The 14,408-nt window shown below is 37.2% G+C and overlaps 1 protein-coding gene across 4 annotated transcripts in view; it reads left to right on the top strand.

Annotated features, from left to right (window-relative positions):
• Positions 1 to 14,408, top strand: part of CDKAL1 (CDKAL1 threonylcarbamoyladenosine tRNA methylthiotransferase) — a 654,356-nt gene that overhangs the window by 213,316 nt on the left and 426,632 nt on the right. For all 4 annotated transcript variants that reach the window (XM_082346348.1, XM_082346350.1, XM_082346349.1 and 1 more), the window contains one exon: positions 7,948 to 8,068. In XM_082346348.1, the coding sequence (XP_082202474.1) occupies positions 7,948 to 8,068 (121 nt within the window). The remainder of the gene's footprint in view (positions 1 to 7,947; positions 8,069 to 14,408) is intronic.

The following is a 14,408-nucleotide window of genomic DNA, read 5'->3' as shown; positions in this document are numbered from 1 at the left end:
ATATCTTTTTCTAGGTGTCATTGTTCTAGTTAACATTTAAAGTCTTCGTAATTGCTGAAATCTTAGTAGCTAAAATTGGCGCTTGAATTGTAATGATCTTGTGTTTTGAGTCAATTCTAGCATTTCGGGTAAAATTTTCCAACCCAGACTAGCTGCTTCTTTCACTTAACCCAACTTCTTTGTTTTACTTTGCTTTCTTCTTTTAAAATGAAAATATTTCAAGAGAGTTACTTAAGTGTGACTATTAGAGAATGCTTGCTTTCTTGGGAGGAGCCTACATATGAGGAATGACATTGAATGGAGTAGAGACAAACTTTGGCTAAATTTTTGTTTTTTTGTGTAATTAAGTAGTTAAAAAGCCTTTGGAGGCTATGCCGAGTAACAGCTCCAAGCACATTGTAGAAAAACAGTAAACTGAGCTTTCCTTTGTAATATTCTTAAACAATATTCAAATTGATGGGGCTCTATTAAGTGAGAATTGATGTCTGTAGTGCATTTACTCATTTTTTTGTTTTTGTTTTTGCTTGAATATCTACCAGTCTTCTCTTACCCTCTGCCCCAGCATTGGGTTGGGTTTGCTTTTATTAGGAAGCTTTCCAGCAGGACAGCCCAGAGCTTAGGGTTCAGATAGGTCTTCAGAATGTCTGTTAATAGGACTGAATTTGTGTGAAGTGAGAGCAGTTAGTAAGAGATGAAAAAAACTTGGCATGAGGCCTCTCTGGTGGTAGTGGAGGTGGGTGGTCACATATTAAGGAAACAGTGAATGGCCTTTAAAATTAGGTGAGAAGAATGAAGTATTGAAGGAAAGTCTGGCTGTTTATAGAGCCTTTAGAAGAAAAAGAAATTAAAGGGAAAAGAAATAAACAACTGGAGTCCAAGTTGCCAGATTACCAGTGCTTCTATAATGTGTAATGATATTCTAAGGCTAACTTGTACAAATGACTTTAGCTTTGAGAACCAGAGGGGGAACGATTGGTTTGTATGTAGAAACATAATTTAATTAATAAATACGTATTTTGTAGGTAGTCCTATTTCTATCAGTGTGTATGTGTGTGTGCGCATGTGTGTTTACATATATGCTTATATTTCACGAGTTGGTACTTTTCTGCTTTTGAATGACCATTATAATTGGCTTCCTGACATGTTGACAGACAGGGCTTTCTAGTATGTATGGGTGGGATGTTTTTCCTCAGCTCTAATAATGTTCAGTGCACTTAGCACTGTGGGATTTGGGAAAGATTATTTGCTCATGAAGATCCATAAACAACACTGAATATTGATTCAACGAGTATAGCCATTATTGTACAAAATATGCCTTTTTTCGTATAGGTTTTTCAGTGTTATGAATTCACAAGTGTGCATATAATAGTGAATTATATAAAACAAACTAGCTTTTGGTTCAATACTTTGTAATATATAATAATTTTAGCTAAAAAAATAGTAACATTCTTTACTGGATTAGATCAAATGTAAAAACGAGCACAGAATCAGGGTTTTGTAGCTGATTTATAAATAACTGCTGAAAGCCTCAGGCTTAAAATTAAATTTGGTTTAACAGGACTGAATTTTATGTGACACTTGTAAGTAACAACTTAGAGAGATGTTTATTAAAGATGGTTAATAAGCCCATTGAGACATATTTGACCGTTATTTAGAGGAGATGAAATGTGAATTTACATTGAAAATAGGAAAGATAAAATCTCGGAAATAGAACATTTGAGTATGTCCCATTCTGCATATAAGGCAATCTTCTTGTTTCATCCTTGGATTAAAATCGCATATCTCTATTTTAATAACTTACATCTTTATCCCTGTCTCCTCAGTGGTCTCATGTTATTATCAGTTTATCTGGTCACACTGAGCGTCATTGTTCCCATCTGTTCCTATTAATACTTCCTCCTTTAATTTCTTATTACGTGTGATTGAAATGATGTAAAAACCAATATTTTCACTCTCCTTTTCTTTCAAACTCTGTTGTCCTGATTTCTTTTCTTCCTCTCCTTCTCTTCAGTCTAGCCACAAAGGGTGAGGAAATGCGCAGTAGTCACAAAATAAATCGCTACTCATTGAGCAGTGTTCTTTTTCCTTCACAGTGCTAGGCATCAGTGGCTAATCAGAAGGGATTGTATAGAGAAGCAGTGTGTGAGTGTCTAATGGTGGTCCTTATGGGTTGGTCCCTTCATAAGTATAGCATGTTCATTTTCAGTATAAATTTGCTCCAAAAGTTTCCTTTTTACCTTTCACATTTTTATTCCTTCAGCATGTTTCCCTGTTCCTGAGTCCTTGTTTCCTTTCCTTTTCGTCCCACAGATACACCTTCTTTAAGACATCTCCTTCAGTTTTATTATTTATTATGTCAAATTTCAGTTTGTTTTAGAGGGTAATAATATTGATAATTGCACATATAATGGGTAATGATTTGTAGTATATGTTTTTATTCTGTGGTCTATAGATTTAAGGAGTTACTTTGAAATAGCAATTCTGTTTGCAAAAGGGTTTTTTAAAAAGATGGTATAACAAGTATAAAAGTTCTATTCTGCTAGTCTGTTTTTTAAAAAAATAATCATTATGTGGTTGAATTTCCTTTCTTTCATCTTTGACCAGATATAATGAGGGACTTTTATGTTATTTCCTACTTTGTTTTTAGTGTGGTATATTTTTCAATTAAAAAAAAAAAGACTATTGCTAGGTCTGCCACTCTTTAATGAATCATTGGATTGGAAAATAACTCATTGTATCATCAGGCAGGATATGTTCCTTTATTTGCATGTAGATAGTTGGAGGTGAATAATTTATCAAATGTTATTAGTACAGGCTCATATTGCTGAAGTCTCAGCAGGATATAATGAAATTTGTCTCAGGCTAGTATGAAAATAGCATGCCTTTGCATAGTCATTATTGAACTTTTGGCATCTCTCAGAGAACTATTATGTTATCATGCCAGTCTTGCTCACCTCTTCATTAACTGGACTTGTGATTGAAGAGCTCAACTTATCTTGAAAATCTGTGAAATCTGGTATGCCAAATGCTTGCTTGAGTCTAACTATGTTTCTCCATCAGAGCAAGAATTTTCAGAATGAATGAAGTACTTAATGTTTCTTATTAAAGCAATTAGTACAAAAAGGCCATGACTGATGGTTTTATTACTTCTGGTCCTGAAAAGCTGTCTGTACAGGAGATGTTTAAGCAGTATATCTTTCTGAAATGAGGGGTGATGAAACATACATATAATTGCTTAGAATCTTATATCTGTACTAATTATGTATTTGAAGTTATTTTAAATAATTGCTTTTAAAAAGTGGGCTTTGATTAGCTTGTGGCACGACTGCGTGAGAAGGTCAACAAATCTCCCCACAAGCAACAACAAAGCTGGACAGATGGTCAAAAACAAGCCATTCTGGCATTCTGGAAATTGGCTAAAAGCAGTCAGCAAACTGAGAAGTGTTTATTTGTGCAAACAACTGAGCTTTGGGTAAGAACAGTGTGAGTCTTTGGTGTTTGTGCCTGGTGCTACTGCCGTTTTCCTTCCTCAGCTCTGTGGGCAAGGTTGTTCAACCAGGACAGGGCAGGCTGTAAAAACCAGCAGCCTCACTGCTGCTCCCAAGAAGGCTCAGTTGACTTGGAGGACTGTTAGGGAAAGTGAAGATGTTCATGGCGCGTGACGGGGGGTGGGTGGGGTGGGGTGGGGGGATAGGGGATGGGGTGTCTCTGGCTCTACACACCTGAAGTTGTAGGCCTGTTTGGCAGAAGTGGTAGACAGACAGACTAGCCACGGATTTAGCAGAGACTTCTGGGAGGTGAGACAGAGGGAGGATGCTTGATAAGTCTTCGCAAACTGTAAGTTGACTGGAGGTTGTGCACATGCACAACAGGGACCAGAGTGGGCCCAAGCTGCCTACACTTATCTGTCGGCTGGAGCTTGTATGCACATCGTGAGAAGGTGGGAGAGGACCCAAGAAAGCCCAGGAGAAAGTAAAAGGTGGGGCAGACTTGAAAATGGCCCTAAGTTTGAATGCTCTCGGCTCATACACAGATCAGTCAACACATAGTTAGGAATCTTACTGGTTTAAGGTGTTTGAGCATATGCGTGACCAGTCCTTGACTTAGCTTTGCTATGCAGATACAGAATTGACTGCTGGGAAGTTACGCTTTGGGGGGAAGAAAGCCAAAAAAGCTAAGAAAGGAGATTAATGACCATTCATTGTGGAGACATAAACTTCATAGGCTACCCTTTGGGGGATAAATATGAACTGAGAGTTGCTACAATATATTACCTAAAATTTCTAGTATTTAACAAAATATTATGATACATACAAAGAAACCAAGTATAACCACATTCAAGTGGGAAAAAAGCAGTCAGTATCGATTGTCGTTGAGTGGCCAGAAATGTTGGATTTAGCAGACGAAGACTTGAAAGAACTAAGTGAAATGATGTTAAAAGCATTTAAGAAGGGCTTCCCTGGTGGTGCAGTGGTTGAGAATCTGCCTGCCAATGCAGGGGACACGGGTTCGAGCCCTGGTCTGGGAAGATCCCACATGCCACGGAGCAACTAGGCCCGTGAGCCACAACTACTGAGCCTGCGCGTCTGGAGCCTGTGCTCCGCAACAAGAGAGGCCGTGACAGTGAGAGGCCCGCGCACCGCGATGAAGAGTGGCCCCCGCTCGCCGCAACTAGAGAAAGCCCTCGCATAGAAATGAAGACCCAACACAGCAAAAATAAATAAATAATAAATTTATTAAAAAAAAAAGCATTTAAGAAAAGGATGATGACAGTGACTTGAATACAGAATCACAAAATGATAGAAATTATAAAAGAGAACCAATAGGAAATCTGGAGTTGAAAAGTACAGTAGCTGAAATGAAAACATTCATTAGAGGGGGCTCAACTGCAGATTTGAGAGGGCAGAAGAAAAAAATCTGTGGATAGACCAAGAGAAATGATCTGATTTGGATAGACGAACAGAGGAAAAATGAAAAGGGCCTCAGAGACCATTGGGACAACATCTGGCACACCAACAAATGTGTCATGGGAATCACAAAAGAAAAGGATACAGTAAAAAACAGCAACAGCAACAACAGTAGTTTTAAATGGTACTGGATGAAAACTTCCCAAATTTGATGAAAACCATTACTTTTGGATCCAAAAAGCTAAATGAATTCTATGTAGAGAAGTCCCAGATTTCCACACCTATACACATCGTAATCATTGTAGAAAAAGAGGGAAAATCTTGACAGCATAAGAGAGAAATGACATACTGTGTACTGGAGAACAACAAGATTAATAGTCGACTTCTCACCAGAAGCTCTAGAGGTCAAAGACAGTGGAGTGATATATTCAGTGCTTAAAGAACAAAACTGTCAACCAAGAATTCTATTGATATATCCAGCAAAAGTATCCTTCCCAAATGAAGCAAAATAAAGACATTTCCAAATAAAAAATGTGTTGCTAGCAGACTTGATTTACAAGAAATACTGAAGACAATTTTTCAGGCAGAAAGTGGTACCAAATGGAAATCCGCAGGAGGAAATGAGTGCTAGAAGTGGTAATTATGTGGGTAAATATATAGTACTTTATAAATATATATTTTTCACATTTTTCTTTAAAAAACATACAATTGTATAAAACAACAATTGTAGCACTATATTTTAGGGTTTATACAACTATATATGTTAATATATGTGATGGCAGTGGCACAAAGGAGGAAGAAGGAAAAGAAATGATTCTGGGACGATTGACTATCCACGTGCAAAAATAAACTTAGACCTTTATTATACACAGAAAGTAACACAGTGTATCCTAGACCTAATTATAAGAGTGAAAACGATAAAACTTGTGGAAGAAAATGTAGGAGAAATCTTTGTGCTCTTGGGCTAGGCAAAGAGTTCTTAGACATGACACCCAAAGCATGAGCTGTAAAATAAAATATAGATAAGTTGAACTTCATTATATTAAAAAAACTTTAATTTTCAAAAGATGCCATTATGAAAGTGAAACTATAAGCCACAGACTGAGAGAAAATATTTAGAAATTATATATTTCACAAAGGTCATATAACCAGAATATGTAAAGAATTCTTATAATTCAATAATAAGACAAATGCTATAACTAAAATATTGACAAAATACTGGAGTAGACATTTATATTAGTGAGGGTTCTCCAGAGAAAGAGAACCAGTAGGGGGGTGTGTGTGTGTATAATGAGATGTATTATAAGGTATTGGCTCCCACCATTAAGGAGGCTGAAAATTCCCAGTGTCTGTGGTCGGCACGGTGAAGACTCTAGAGAGCTGATGTGCAGTTCCAGTCCAGGCCCAAAGGTCTGAGAATCAGGAGAGTTGATGGCGTGAGTTACAGCTGGCAACTGGGCAGGTGCGAGACCCAAGAAGAGCTGATATTTCAGTCTGAGTCTGAAGGCTGGAAAAGACCAGTTACTCAGCTCAGTAGTCAGACAGGAGGAGTTAGTTCCCTCTTACTCAGCCTTTTTGTTCTATTCAGGTCTTTGATTAATTGGATAATGCCCACCAGTGTTAGGGAGAGCAGTGTGCTTTACTCAGTCTACTGATTCAAATGTCAGTCTCATCCAGAAACACCCTCACAGACACACCCAAAATAATGTTTGGCTAAACGTCTGGGCGCCCTGTGGCCCAGGCAAGTTGACGCGTAAAAATTAACCATGACAACATTTTACCAAATGGGAATACAATTGGCTAATCACACGAAAAGGTGCTCAATATCGTTAGTCATTATGGAATGCATATTATTCATTCAAAGCACAATAATATACCACTACACGCCCACTAGAATAGCTGTTGTCAGAAGTTACAATATGAGTGAGGTCTTGGTGATGTGGAGAAACTCAAACCCTCATACACTGCTGGTGGGATATAAAATGGTAGCACTTCTTTGGAAAAGTTATTTCTTATAAAAGTGAATATAAATTTACGACATAACCCACAATTCTTTTCCTAGGAATCTTATCTAAGAGAGGTGAACACATATGTCCGCATGAAGATCTGTATTCATATATTCATAGAAGCATTATTATAAAAGGTGTTAATTGGAAACAGTCCAAATGTTCATCAGCTGGTTGATAGATTAACACAATGTAATATATTTGGTATGGGAGCATGGATAGACTATAAATAAGCTTGAGAGAGTTTTGGGGGTGATGGAAATGTTCTAAAAATGGGTTGTGATGATTGTACAACTGTATAAGTTTATTTAAAATCATTGAGTTGTTTACTTACAATGGGTGAGTTTTACAGGATGTACTTTAGGAAAGTTATAAAAAGTAATATGTATGTATACAGAGAAAATGATAAGTATGGAAAATAATAATTGGTGAATATCAAGGAGATGGGAATTCTTCTATTCTTCCAACTTTTCTGTAACTACAATTAATTCAACATTTTAATGGGTCTTAGAAGTGTTCTGATTCTTTTGTAATGTTTTTAAAAAAATAAGTTTAAAAGCTTTTGTTTGTTCTTAAAAATCCAACCCTAGAGTGTCATTTTATCTCAGCTTTTTAATTCTTTACTTCTTTGATTTACAGTTTGCTTTGAGCAGATGATCTGCTTTTATACTTGGCCTGCAGGGCCAGTGCCCAAGTGAACCCTTCCTGCTTCATATACTTACATATCTGGTCTATGTTAGGGACCATTCATACCTGTGGAATGACACTCTGAGGATATTTCTACTTCTCTCATCTGTGCAGTATGAATGTGCAAATATTCTAAGCAAAGCACTTTTGACTGTAGGACTTGAACACCGCTGCCTTTCCCTTTGGTAGTATTTCTTAGGTTCAGTGATCGTATCTTCTCTGGGTTGTTTTTATTTGTTTCCATAAAAGAAAAAGTTAAATGCAAATATTAACACATTTGTTGAAAGCAGTAAATTAAAGTGAAGTTGTGACTCATGCTAACGTGTATTTCTATGCTTTATTTGAAGGTCACTCTGTGAGACTGCTGGGTCAGAAAAAGGATAATGGAAAACGGTTGGGGGGAGCACGACTGGATTTGCCAAAGATTAGGAAGAATCCACTGATAGAAATCATTTCCATCAATACTGGGTAAGCTTCTCTCTAACTCATAAAATATTCAATATACTCCATGAATTTTCCTGGCTATATGACATAGAAAAGTAGTTGAACATTTCCATGGGAAAGAAAAATCAAAAATGAATTTTTAAAAAAAATCAGACATGAATATTGTTCCCTCTAAGATGTTCCCTGTATGCAGTTGCACTTATATTTGCAGCAAGTGTTTTTTTCTTTGATTAACATTACTCTAACTTCTTTTTGGTAATAAATGTGGATTTTGTTTTCCAGCTCTGCCCTTGGTTAAAATCTTTTTAAGAAGAGTATTTCATTCTGTGAAATGGTTAATACACCCATCATCTTTGACGATTTTTTTCAATAGCATTATAGTAGTAAATATTGCCCAAGATCCTAACCGTATTTTGATTATTAACTATCTGAAATGAATATTTTTAAATGTTACTTTTATGAGCCTTAAACTGAAGATAAACATCGTGACTGAATATCAAGTACTCTTTAATTGCCGTGTTGGTCTGAAGTTCTGCCTGATTATAACTCCTGGTATAATCAGTCATACTTGGTTTTATTTGCATTTGTTGAATTTGGTTCTTTTAAATAGTGACTCCATTTGAAAAAGTTACTTATTTCCCACTTTAATCTATATTATAATAGTCTGGTAATAAATTTAAATTTAAACCTCATGAAAGTCCCTCCATTCATGCAGCTGCCTCACATTTCCCACAGATTTAAGCCTTCCTGCTCCTTTTAAATTTTAATCTTCTCTCTTTTTAAAAATTGTCCTCCTTTTGCCCTTTGCTTTCTTCATGTTCTTTCCCACTGAGAACAGGTGAACTTATCTTTCCTGCTCCAGCATCTTCCTACCTCTCTCCAAGCCAGTGCCGTCCTTTCCTCCTGCACTGTTGCAGCTGTGTTGTCACTGGTTGTCTTTTCTCTTGCCTTATCGTCCACCTCTGGTTCATCCTCCCCGCTGCCGCCAAAGACCGGGGACTGTTGAAGAAGACATTTGGCTTTTCCCTAAAAACCCTTGGGGACTTTCAGTTGACTTCGTGAACTTGTCCAGGACCAGTGTCTGGCCTTCAGTGTGGAAGATTCATAAACCTGGACTCATCAAGCTCAGAGATTACTAGCGACTAAGTCAGAATTTAACAGTCAGAAGCGTAGCTGTCACATTGACCAGAGAATCTAATATATTCTCTGGAGCCTGAGCCAAGTTATGGGTGTAAGGCTGTTCGCTGTTCCCTCTGTCTCAGTCACTCTTCTCCTTCCTTCACATCCTGCATTGCTGCTGCTGCTGTTGTTTTTGACTCCTGAATTCAAATTCCTATTAAAATTGCAGCATCCCTACCTTTCCTTTCCTCCATATTTACCTTATTTTCCTTTGTAACATTTCTCAGTATTGAAATAGACGTATGTCCATTTATGTTGTAATTGTCTCCCCTCACTGGCATGTAATAAGCTCCATGAAGGTAGGGAATTGATTTTCTTTCTTATCATTGTATCCTTAGTACACAGAAGTATGTACACAGTACGGATTTAGTAAATGTCCACTTAATGAATGAATAATTGAGTTCTATAATTTGAAAGTTGAATGGGATCATGTTAATTTCTTGTTGCAGTACAAATTGCCTTGCCACTTGCACAGTAATACTTGGAGTTTGGCTAAGCGTACTTTCTCCTAAACCATGTCTTTAGAGGGGCAAAGTCTAAATGTTTCTGATAGTCTCATTTAAAAAAAAAAATGCAGGACTGATCAACTCCTTTTTGACTCGCACATTCCTTTAAGTATGTTATTATTTTAGGGCCTGTCAAACCCTTTTGTATTAGAATCCATTATTTTAGGATCAAGGTGACTTTGTAGCTACTTGTGACCTGCTGAGTGTCGATTTTAACTGTTTTCAAAGGTACTTTATATTTTTAGTCTCTGTACTTCTCCATTTTGTCACTCCCCACCTCACACTCCAGTATTCAGTCTCACTGAACTACTTGACATTCTCAGCCTCAAGGTCCTTCTCTGTCTTGACTCCAGGCCTGTCTGTGTGCTGTAAGGATCCCCTGGCGTGTCTTACCATTTCTCCACTTACTTGTGGGTAATCCTGCCATACGCACTTGTGTGCCCCTTTCTTTGGGTGGCTGCTTGTTCCTCCCCTCCTGACCAGGCTAAATACCTCCATCTTTCCGTTGTGCATCTACAACATTCCCTATTTACCTTGATTATGGCACTTCTCAGGATGCATAATTTATATTTTCTACTTAGTTATGAGCTTCGTGAGTTCAGAAAGTATTTCAATTATCACTATTATTATCTCTGACTTCAGGGTCCAGTACAAAGTGAGTACTCAATAAATGTTGAATTAATATTGTATTTTCAAGCCACTACTAATTTATTTTGCCGTATATTTTTCAAAATTTCCCTAGCATTAAGTTAAAATTTTTCATATATTTATAATTTGAATTTTTCTTCTCTTGGATTTAGTGTTTCTTATAATGAGGCTATAGACTTTTTTAAAGCTCACTGGATATTTCCTTTCACTTTCTCATCTTCTCACATCTCTCATATTACAGTATAGAATTGCCCTTAGTAAATAAATTAGCAAACATTCTTTTGCTGTTAAGAGAATTAATCTGTACTGTCACTCATCGAGATAAGAGTTTCTGAACTTCTCTGACTACTAATCATTTTCCTGAATCAGTTGGAGCCTTATCACTTGTTCTCAGATGAAAGTCTCTCCATGGGTGTTTGTCGACAGTATCACTCTTAACATCTTTACCTTGAATTTTATTTTTTTTACCTCCAGTAGAGCTCATTGCTTTTTTTTTTTTGTTTGTTTGAGCTCATTGCTTTTTGTCATTTACATTTAAATGTTTTAAAAGAGTTCTACGGATAATTATTTCTTTCAAGCGAAAAATTATCATCTCCATCAAAATCTTACACTTTTCAAAGTTTTATGGCTTTGAAATTAAATATGGATATATAAGTTTCATATAAATTTTCTGTTCATCAGTTAGGGAAAGGATCCCATTTGCAGCAAGTTTTATTACATGTATTGGTAATTTAGCAAAGTTACTGTTAAACTCTACAGAGTTGTTATGCTTTGTTACGTTTCTAACTTAAAATGTAAAAGGAGTATATTAGTCGCTTTAGCCAAGGAAGAAGTTGAAAATTTCAGATCATGCTAGATTGTGGATGAGCTGAGACCACTACTTATTTGATCACATTGTGTATAATAAGAATACCTTTAGTTCTTAAATAACATTTATTTTTTCTTTCCATACTCTCAATTTTATGTTCAGTTATTCATCCTTCTTATGTTTGCTGTATTGCATATATAAATCTGGTCTACTTGGTTCCTTGTCTCAATTTACAACATTCTTTTCTTTTGAGGTGAGCCTTCTGAGGTTAGCTGCCCCTTGTCCAATATCACTCTTATTTCTAGACTGTCCCTTATGGGGTAAGTACTCCCTGTAGACATGAATAGGCACATGTTTGTCTAGTAGGATGATGAGAGCTGTATGGACATGACTCTCAAATGCAGGAGAGAATGAAGTTAATCATTGCTAATGTATATTGAGTGCTTAATGTGGGCCAGACAGAATTCTGTGAAATGTATATTTTTTCCTGTATTTCGTCCTCACAACAGCCTTGTGAGATTTTTCAGTAGATGAGGAAACTAAGTTACAGAGCGGTTAGGTGACTTCACATTGTCATGCAGCTAGTAGGTGACTGAGACTGAGGCTTATCTATTGCGCCCGTCAGACACTTTTGTGGGTTCACAGGAGCAAGGGATCATATCAAGTGTGGGAGCAGAATAATCTTTGCATTATAGTGACATTTGAAATGAAATTTCAGCATCTATAGGCCACCCACATTTCTTGCTTATGGCTCCTATAGCAACCGAGCCAGGAAGGAATGAGAGCCTGGGTGGTAGTTTTGGGAAGGAAAAGCAAGGGTGGCAGTACTGTGTAATGGTTAAGAAGATGGGCTTTGGCATTCTCCAATGGATTTATTTGTAACCATGGATTTGGAAGTTTGTCCAAAGAGTGGTTGGAGATAGAAATACAAGGCTAAAAAGAAGCCTTAGTTGGAGGGGTGACAGTTGAGGTCAGGGAAGGTGAATCGGTCAGTGCCCATGTATAGGAAATAAGAGGAGAGAGAGGAACTATCTATGAAATAAAACTAGTCAGTGGCGAAGGTTTTATGAAAAGAAGTGTCTAACTATCAATTACTTCTGATTCCTTGAGGAGAAGTAATGCCAGGTTAGGTGAATCATTTTCGAAAGAGCCGGAAATTTGCAAACCACGTTAGAAATTAGTAGGCTTTGCTACAGGAGGACTGCTCTTTGGAGGAGTTCTGCTATAAAGTGAGAGACGTGGTTTTTAGAATAGAAGGATATTTCTATCTGAGCTTGTTTAGAGGCAGAGGGGTAAGGATTAGAAATATATTGACAGGAGAAACTGTTTAAACAGGAACAGTTGTGAACGTAGTTAGAAAGGTAAGTGTTGGAGAGAAAGACCTTCATGCTTCCTCAGACATAAGAGTAAAGGATGTGAGTAAGTTTAAGTGTAGAACTTATCAGTTCATTTTTCTTAAAGGTCTTCACTGATTTAATTTAGAGAAAGGTGCTCAGTTCCTCCATGCTGTCAGGCAAAATGGAGGGTGGAGGGTTCAGTGTCATGTCCCTTTATGTTTTGGTTAATATACTATGGCCTCTTTTTGACTCCATTGACTTGAGATACAGCCAGTTCTCGATCAGAATCCCCCCTCCTTCCAAGATTTGTCAGTTTTCTTCTTCCCCGATTTCCTCCCTTTGGTGGTGGTGTTCAGCTGATATTCTACCCTACAGATTTTCTATAAACTGGAAGCTATGTCTAATCTGAGATTCTAATTAAAAATTTGGCCAGAACTAATCTTGTTTCTGGGGTAAATATATGAAATTTGAAGAGTCATGCCAGAGTGTTCCATTTTTTTTTCATGAAATTCGTGGAGTGAGGTCATGGTCCTGATGCACAACAGAGTAGGAAATCTGTGGATATTTATGTAGACAAGTATCAACCAAGTGCCATGGTCAGTATAATAGGGAGTCAACATGTGCATAAACGGAAAAAGTGAGCTGAGGTTGAAAAGCTCAGTTTTTGTCAGGGGACCCCATTTGTGTGATTGCCTTATTTTTTTTCTAGTAGTAAGAATGGAGTGTGGGGCTTCCCTGGTGGCGCAGTGGTTGAGAGTCTGCCTGCCAATGCAGGGGACACGGGTTCAAGCCCTGGTCTGGGAAGATCCCACATGCCACGGAGCGACTAGGCCCGTGAGCCACAACTACTGAGCCTGCGCATCTGGAGCCCGTGCTCCGCAACAAGAGAGGCCGCGATAGTGAGAGGCCCGCGCACCGCGATGAAGAATGGCACTCGCTTGCCGCAACTGGAGAAAGCCCTCGCACAGAAACGAAGACCCAACACAGCTAAAAATAAATAAATAAATAAATAAATTTATTTAAAAAAAAAAAAAAAAAGAATGGAGTGTGGAGACAGAAGGTAATATAGGGGACAAAAAGTTAAAAATCAGAAAATGGGCCATAAAGAAAATCTCTGCTTCATTTTGCTGTCTCTGTCACTATCAAAGTCATCATTTTGACAATCCCTTGGCAATTTTCATTCTTCCAAAGCCAAGAGTTGGGTGCCGCTCAGCAGTTCTGATATAAGGTATATCATTTTTTAGGTACTACTATCAGATTATCCCTAGTTTGAAGGGGTAATCCTCCCCAGGGCTAAACACATCGTAGAAAATACCATCTGACACTGTAATACTTTACTGATACTTTCTCTTTTAAAATTTATCATCTTTCTTGTTATTTGCCATCTGCCAGACATAAAATGATGGTATATGGGAACCTTTAAGGGGAATCTAATTTTCTTTGAGATTACATACTTGAATTTATTACATTTTTTTAAAGTATCTGTTACTTTTCCCCCTGTGACATCTTAGCTTTGGGAAAACAAACTAACTCGGATATTTCAACTTTTTTTCTATAATGTCTGGAATTTATCAGTCCCTATTCCAGGGCTAGATACATAGGTGAATGAATGAATGAAAGAGAAAGAATGCAAATTTCTCTCATAGAAGTGAACTTGTTTTTAGAGAAGTAGGATCATTACTAATAACATTTTGCTATCTTTCTGGTTCTAATGATTAAAACATGAAATAATTATTAACTAGATATAATCACAGTGCATTTGAAAATATTATTATTATGTGCTTACCACATTATCAGGTATGGTATTAGATATTATGACATATACAAAGATAAACATTTCCCAAGTCAACAGGTAACTAACATTGACTGAAATAATCCAAAAAATG

The sequence above is a fragment of the Balaenoptera borealis genome, assembly GCF_965194805.1.
Source record: "Balaenoptera borealis genome assembly, chromosome: 12".
In the NCBI taxonomy this organism is placed as follows: Eukaryota; Metazoa; Chordata; class Mammalia; order Artiodactyla; family Balaenopteridae; genus Balaenoptera; species Balaenoptera borealis.
Note: the sequence above shows the minus strand (reverse complement) of the source record. Positions and strands in the feature narration are given on the sequence as shown.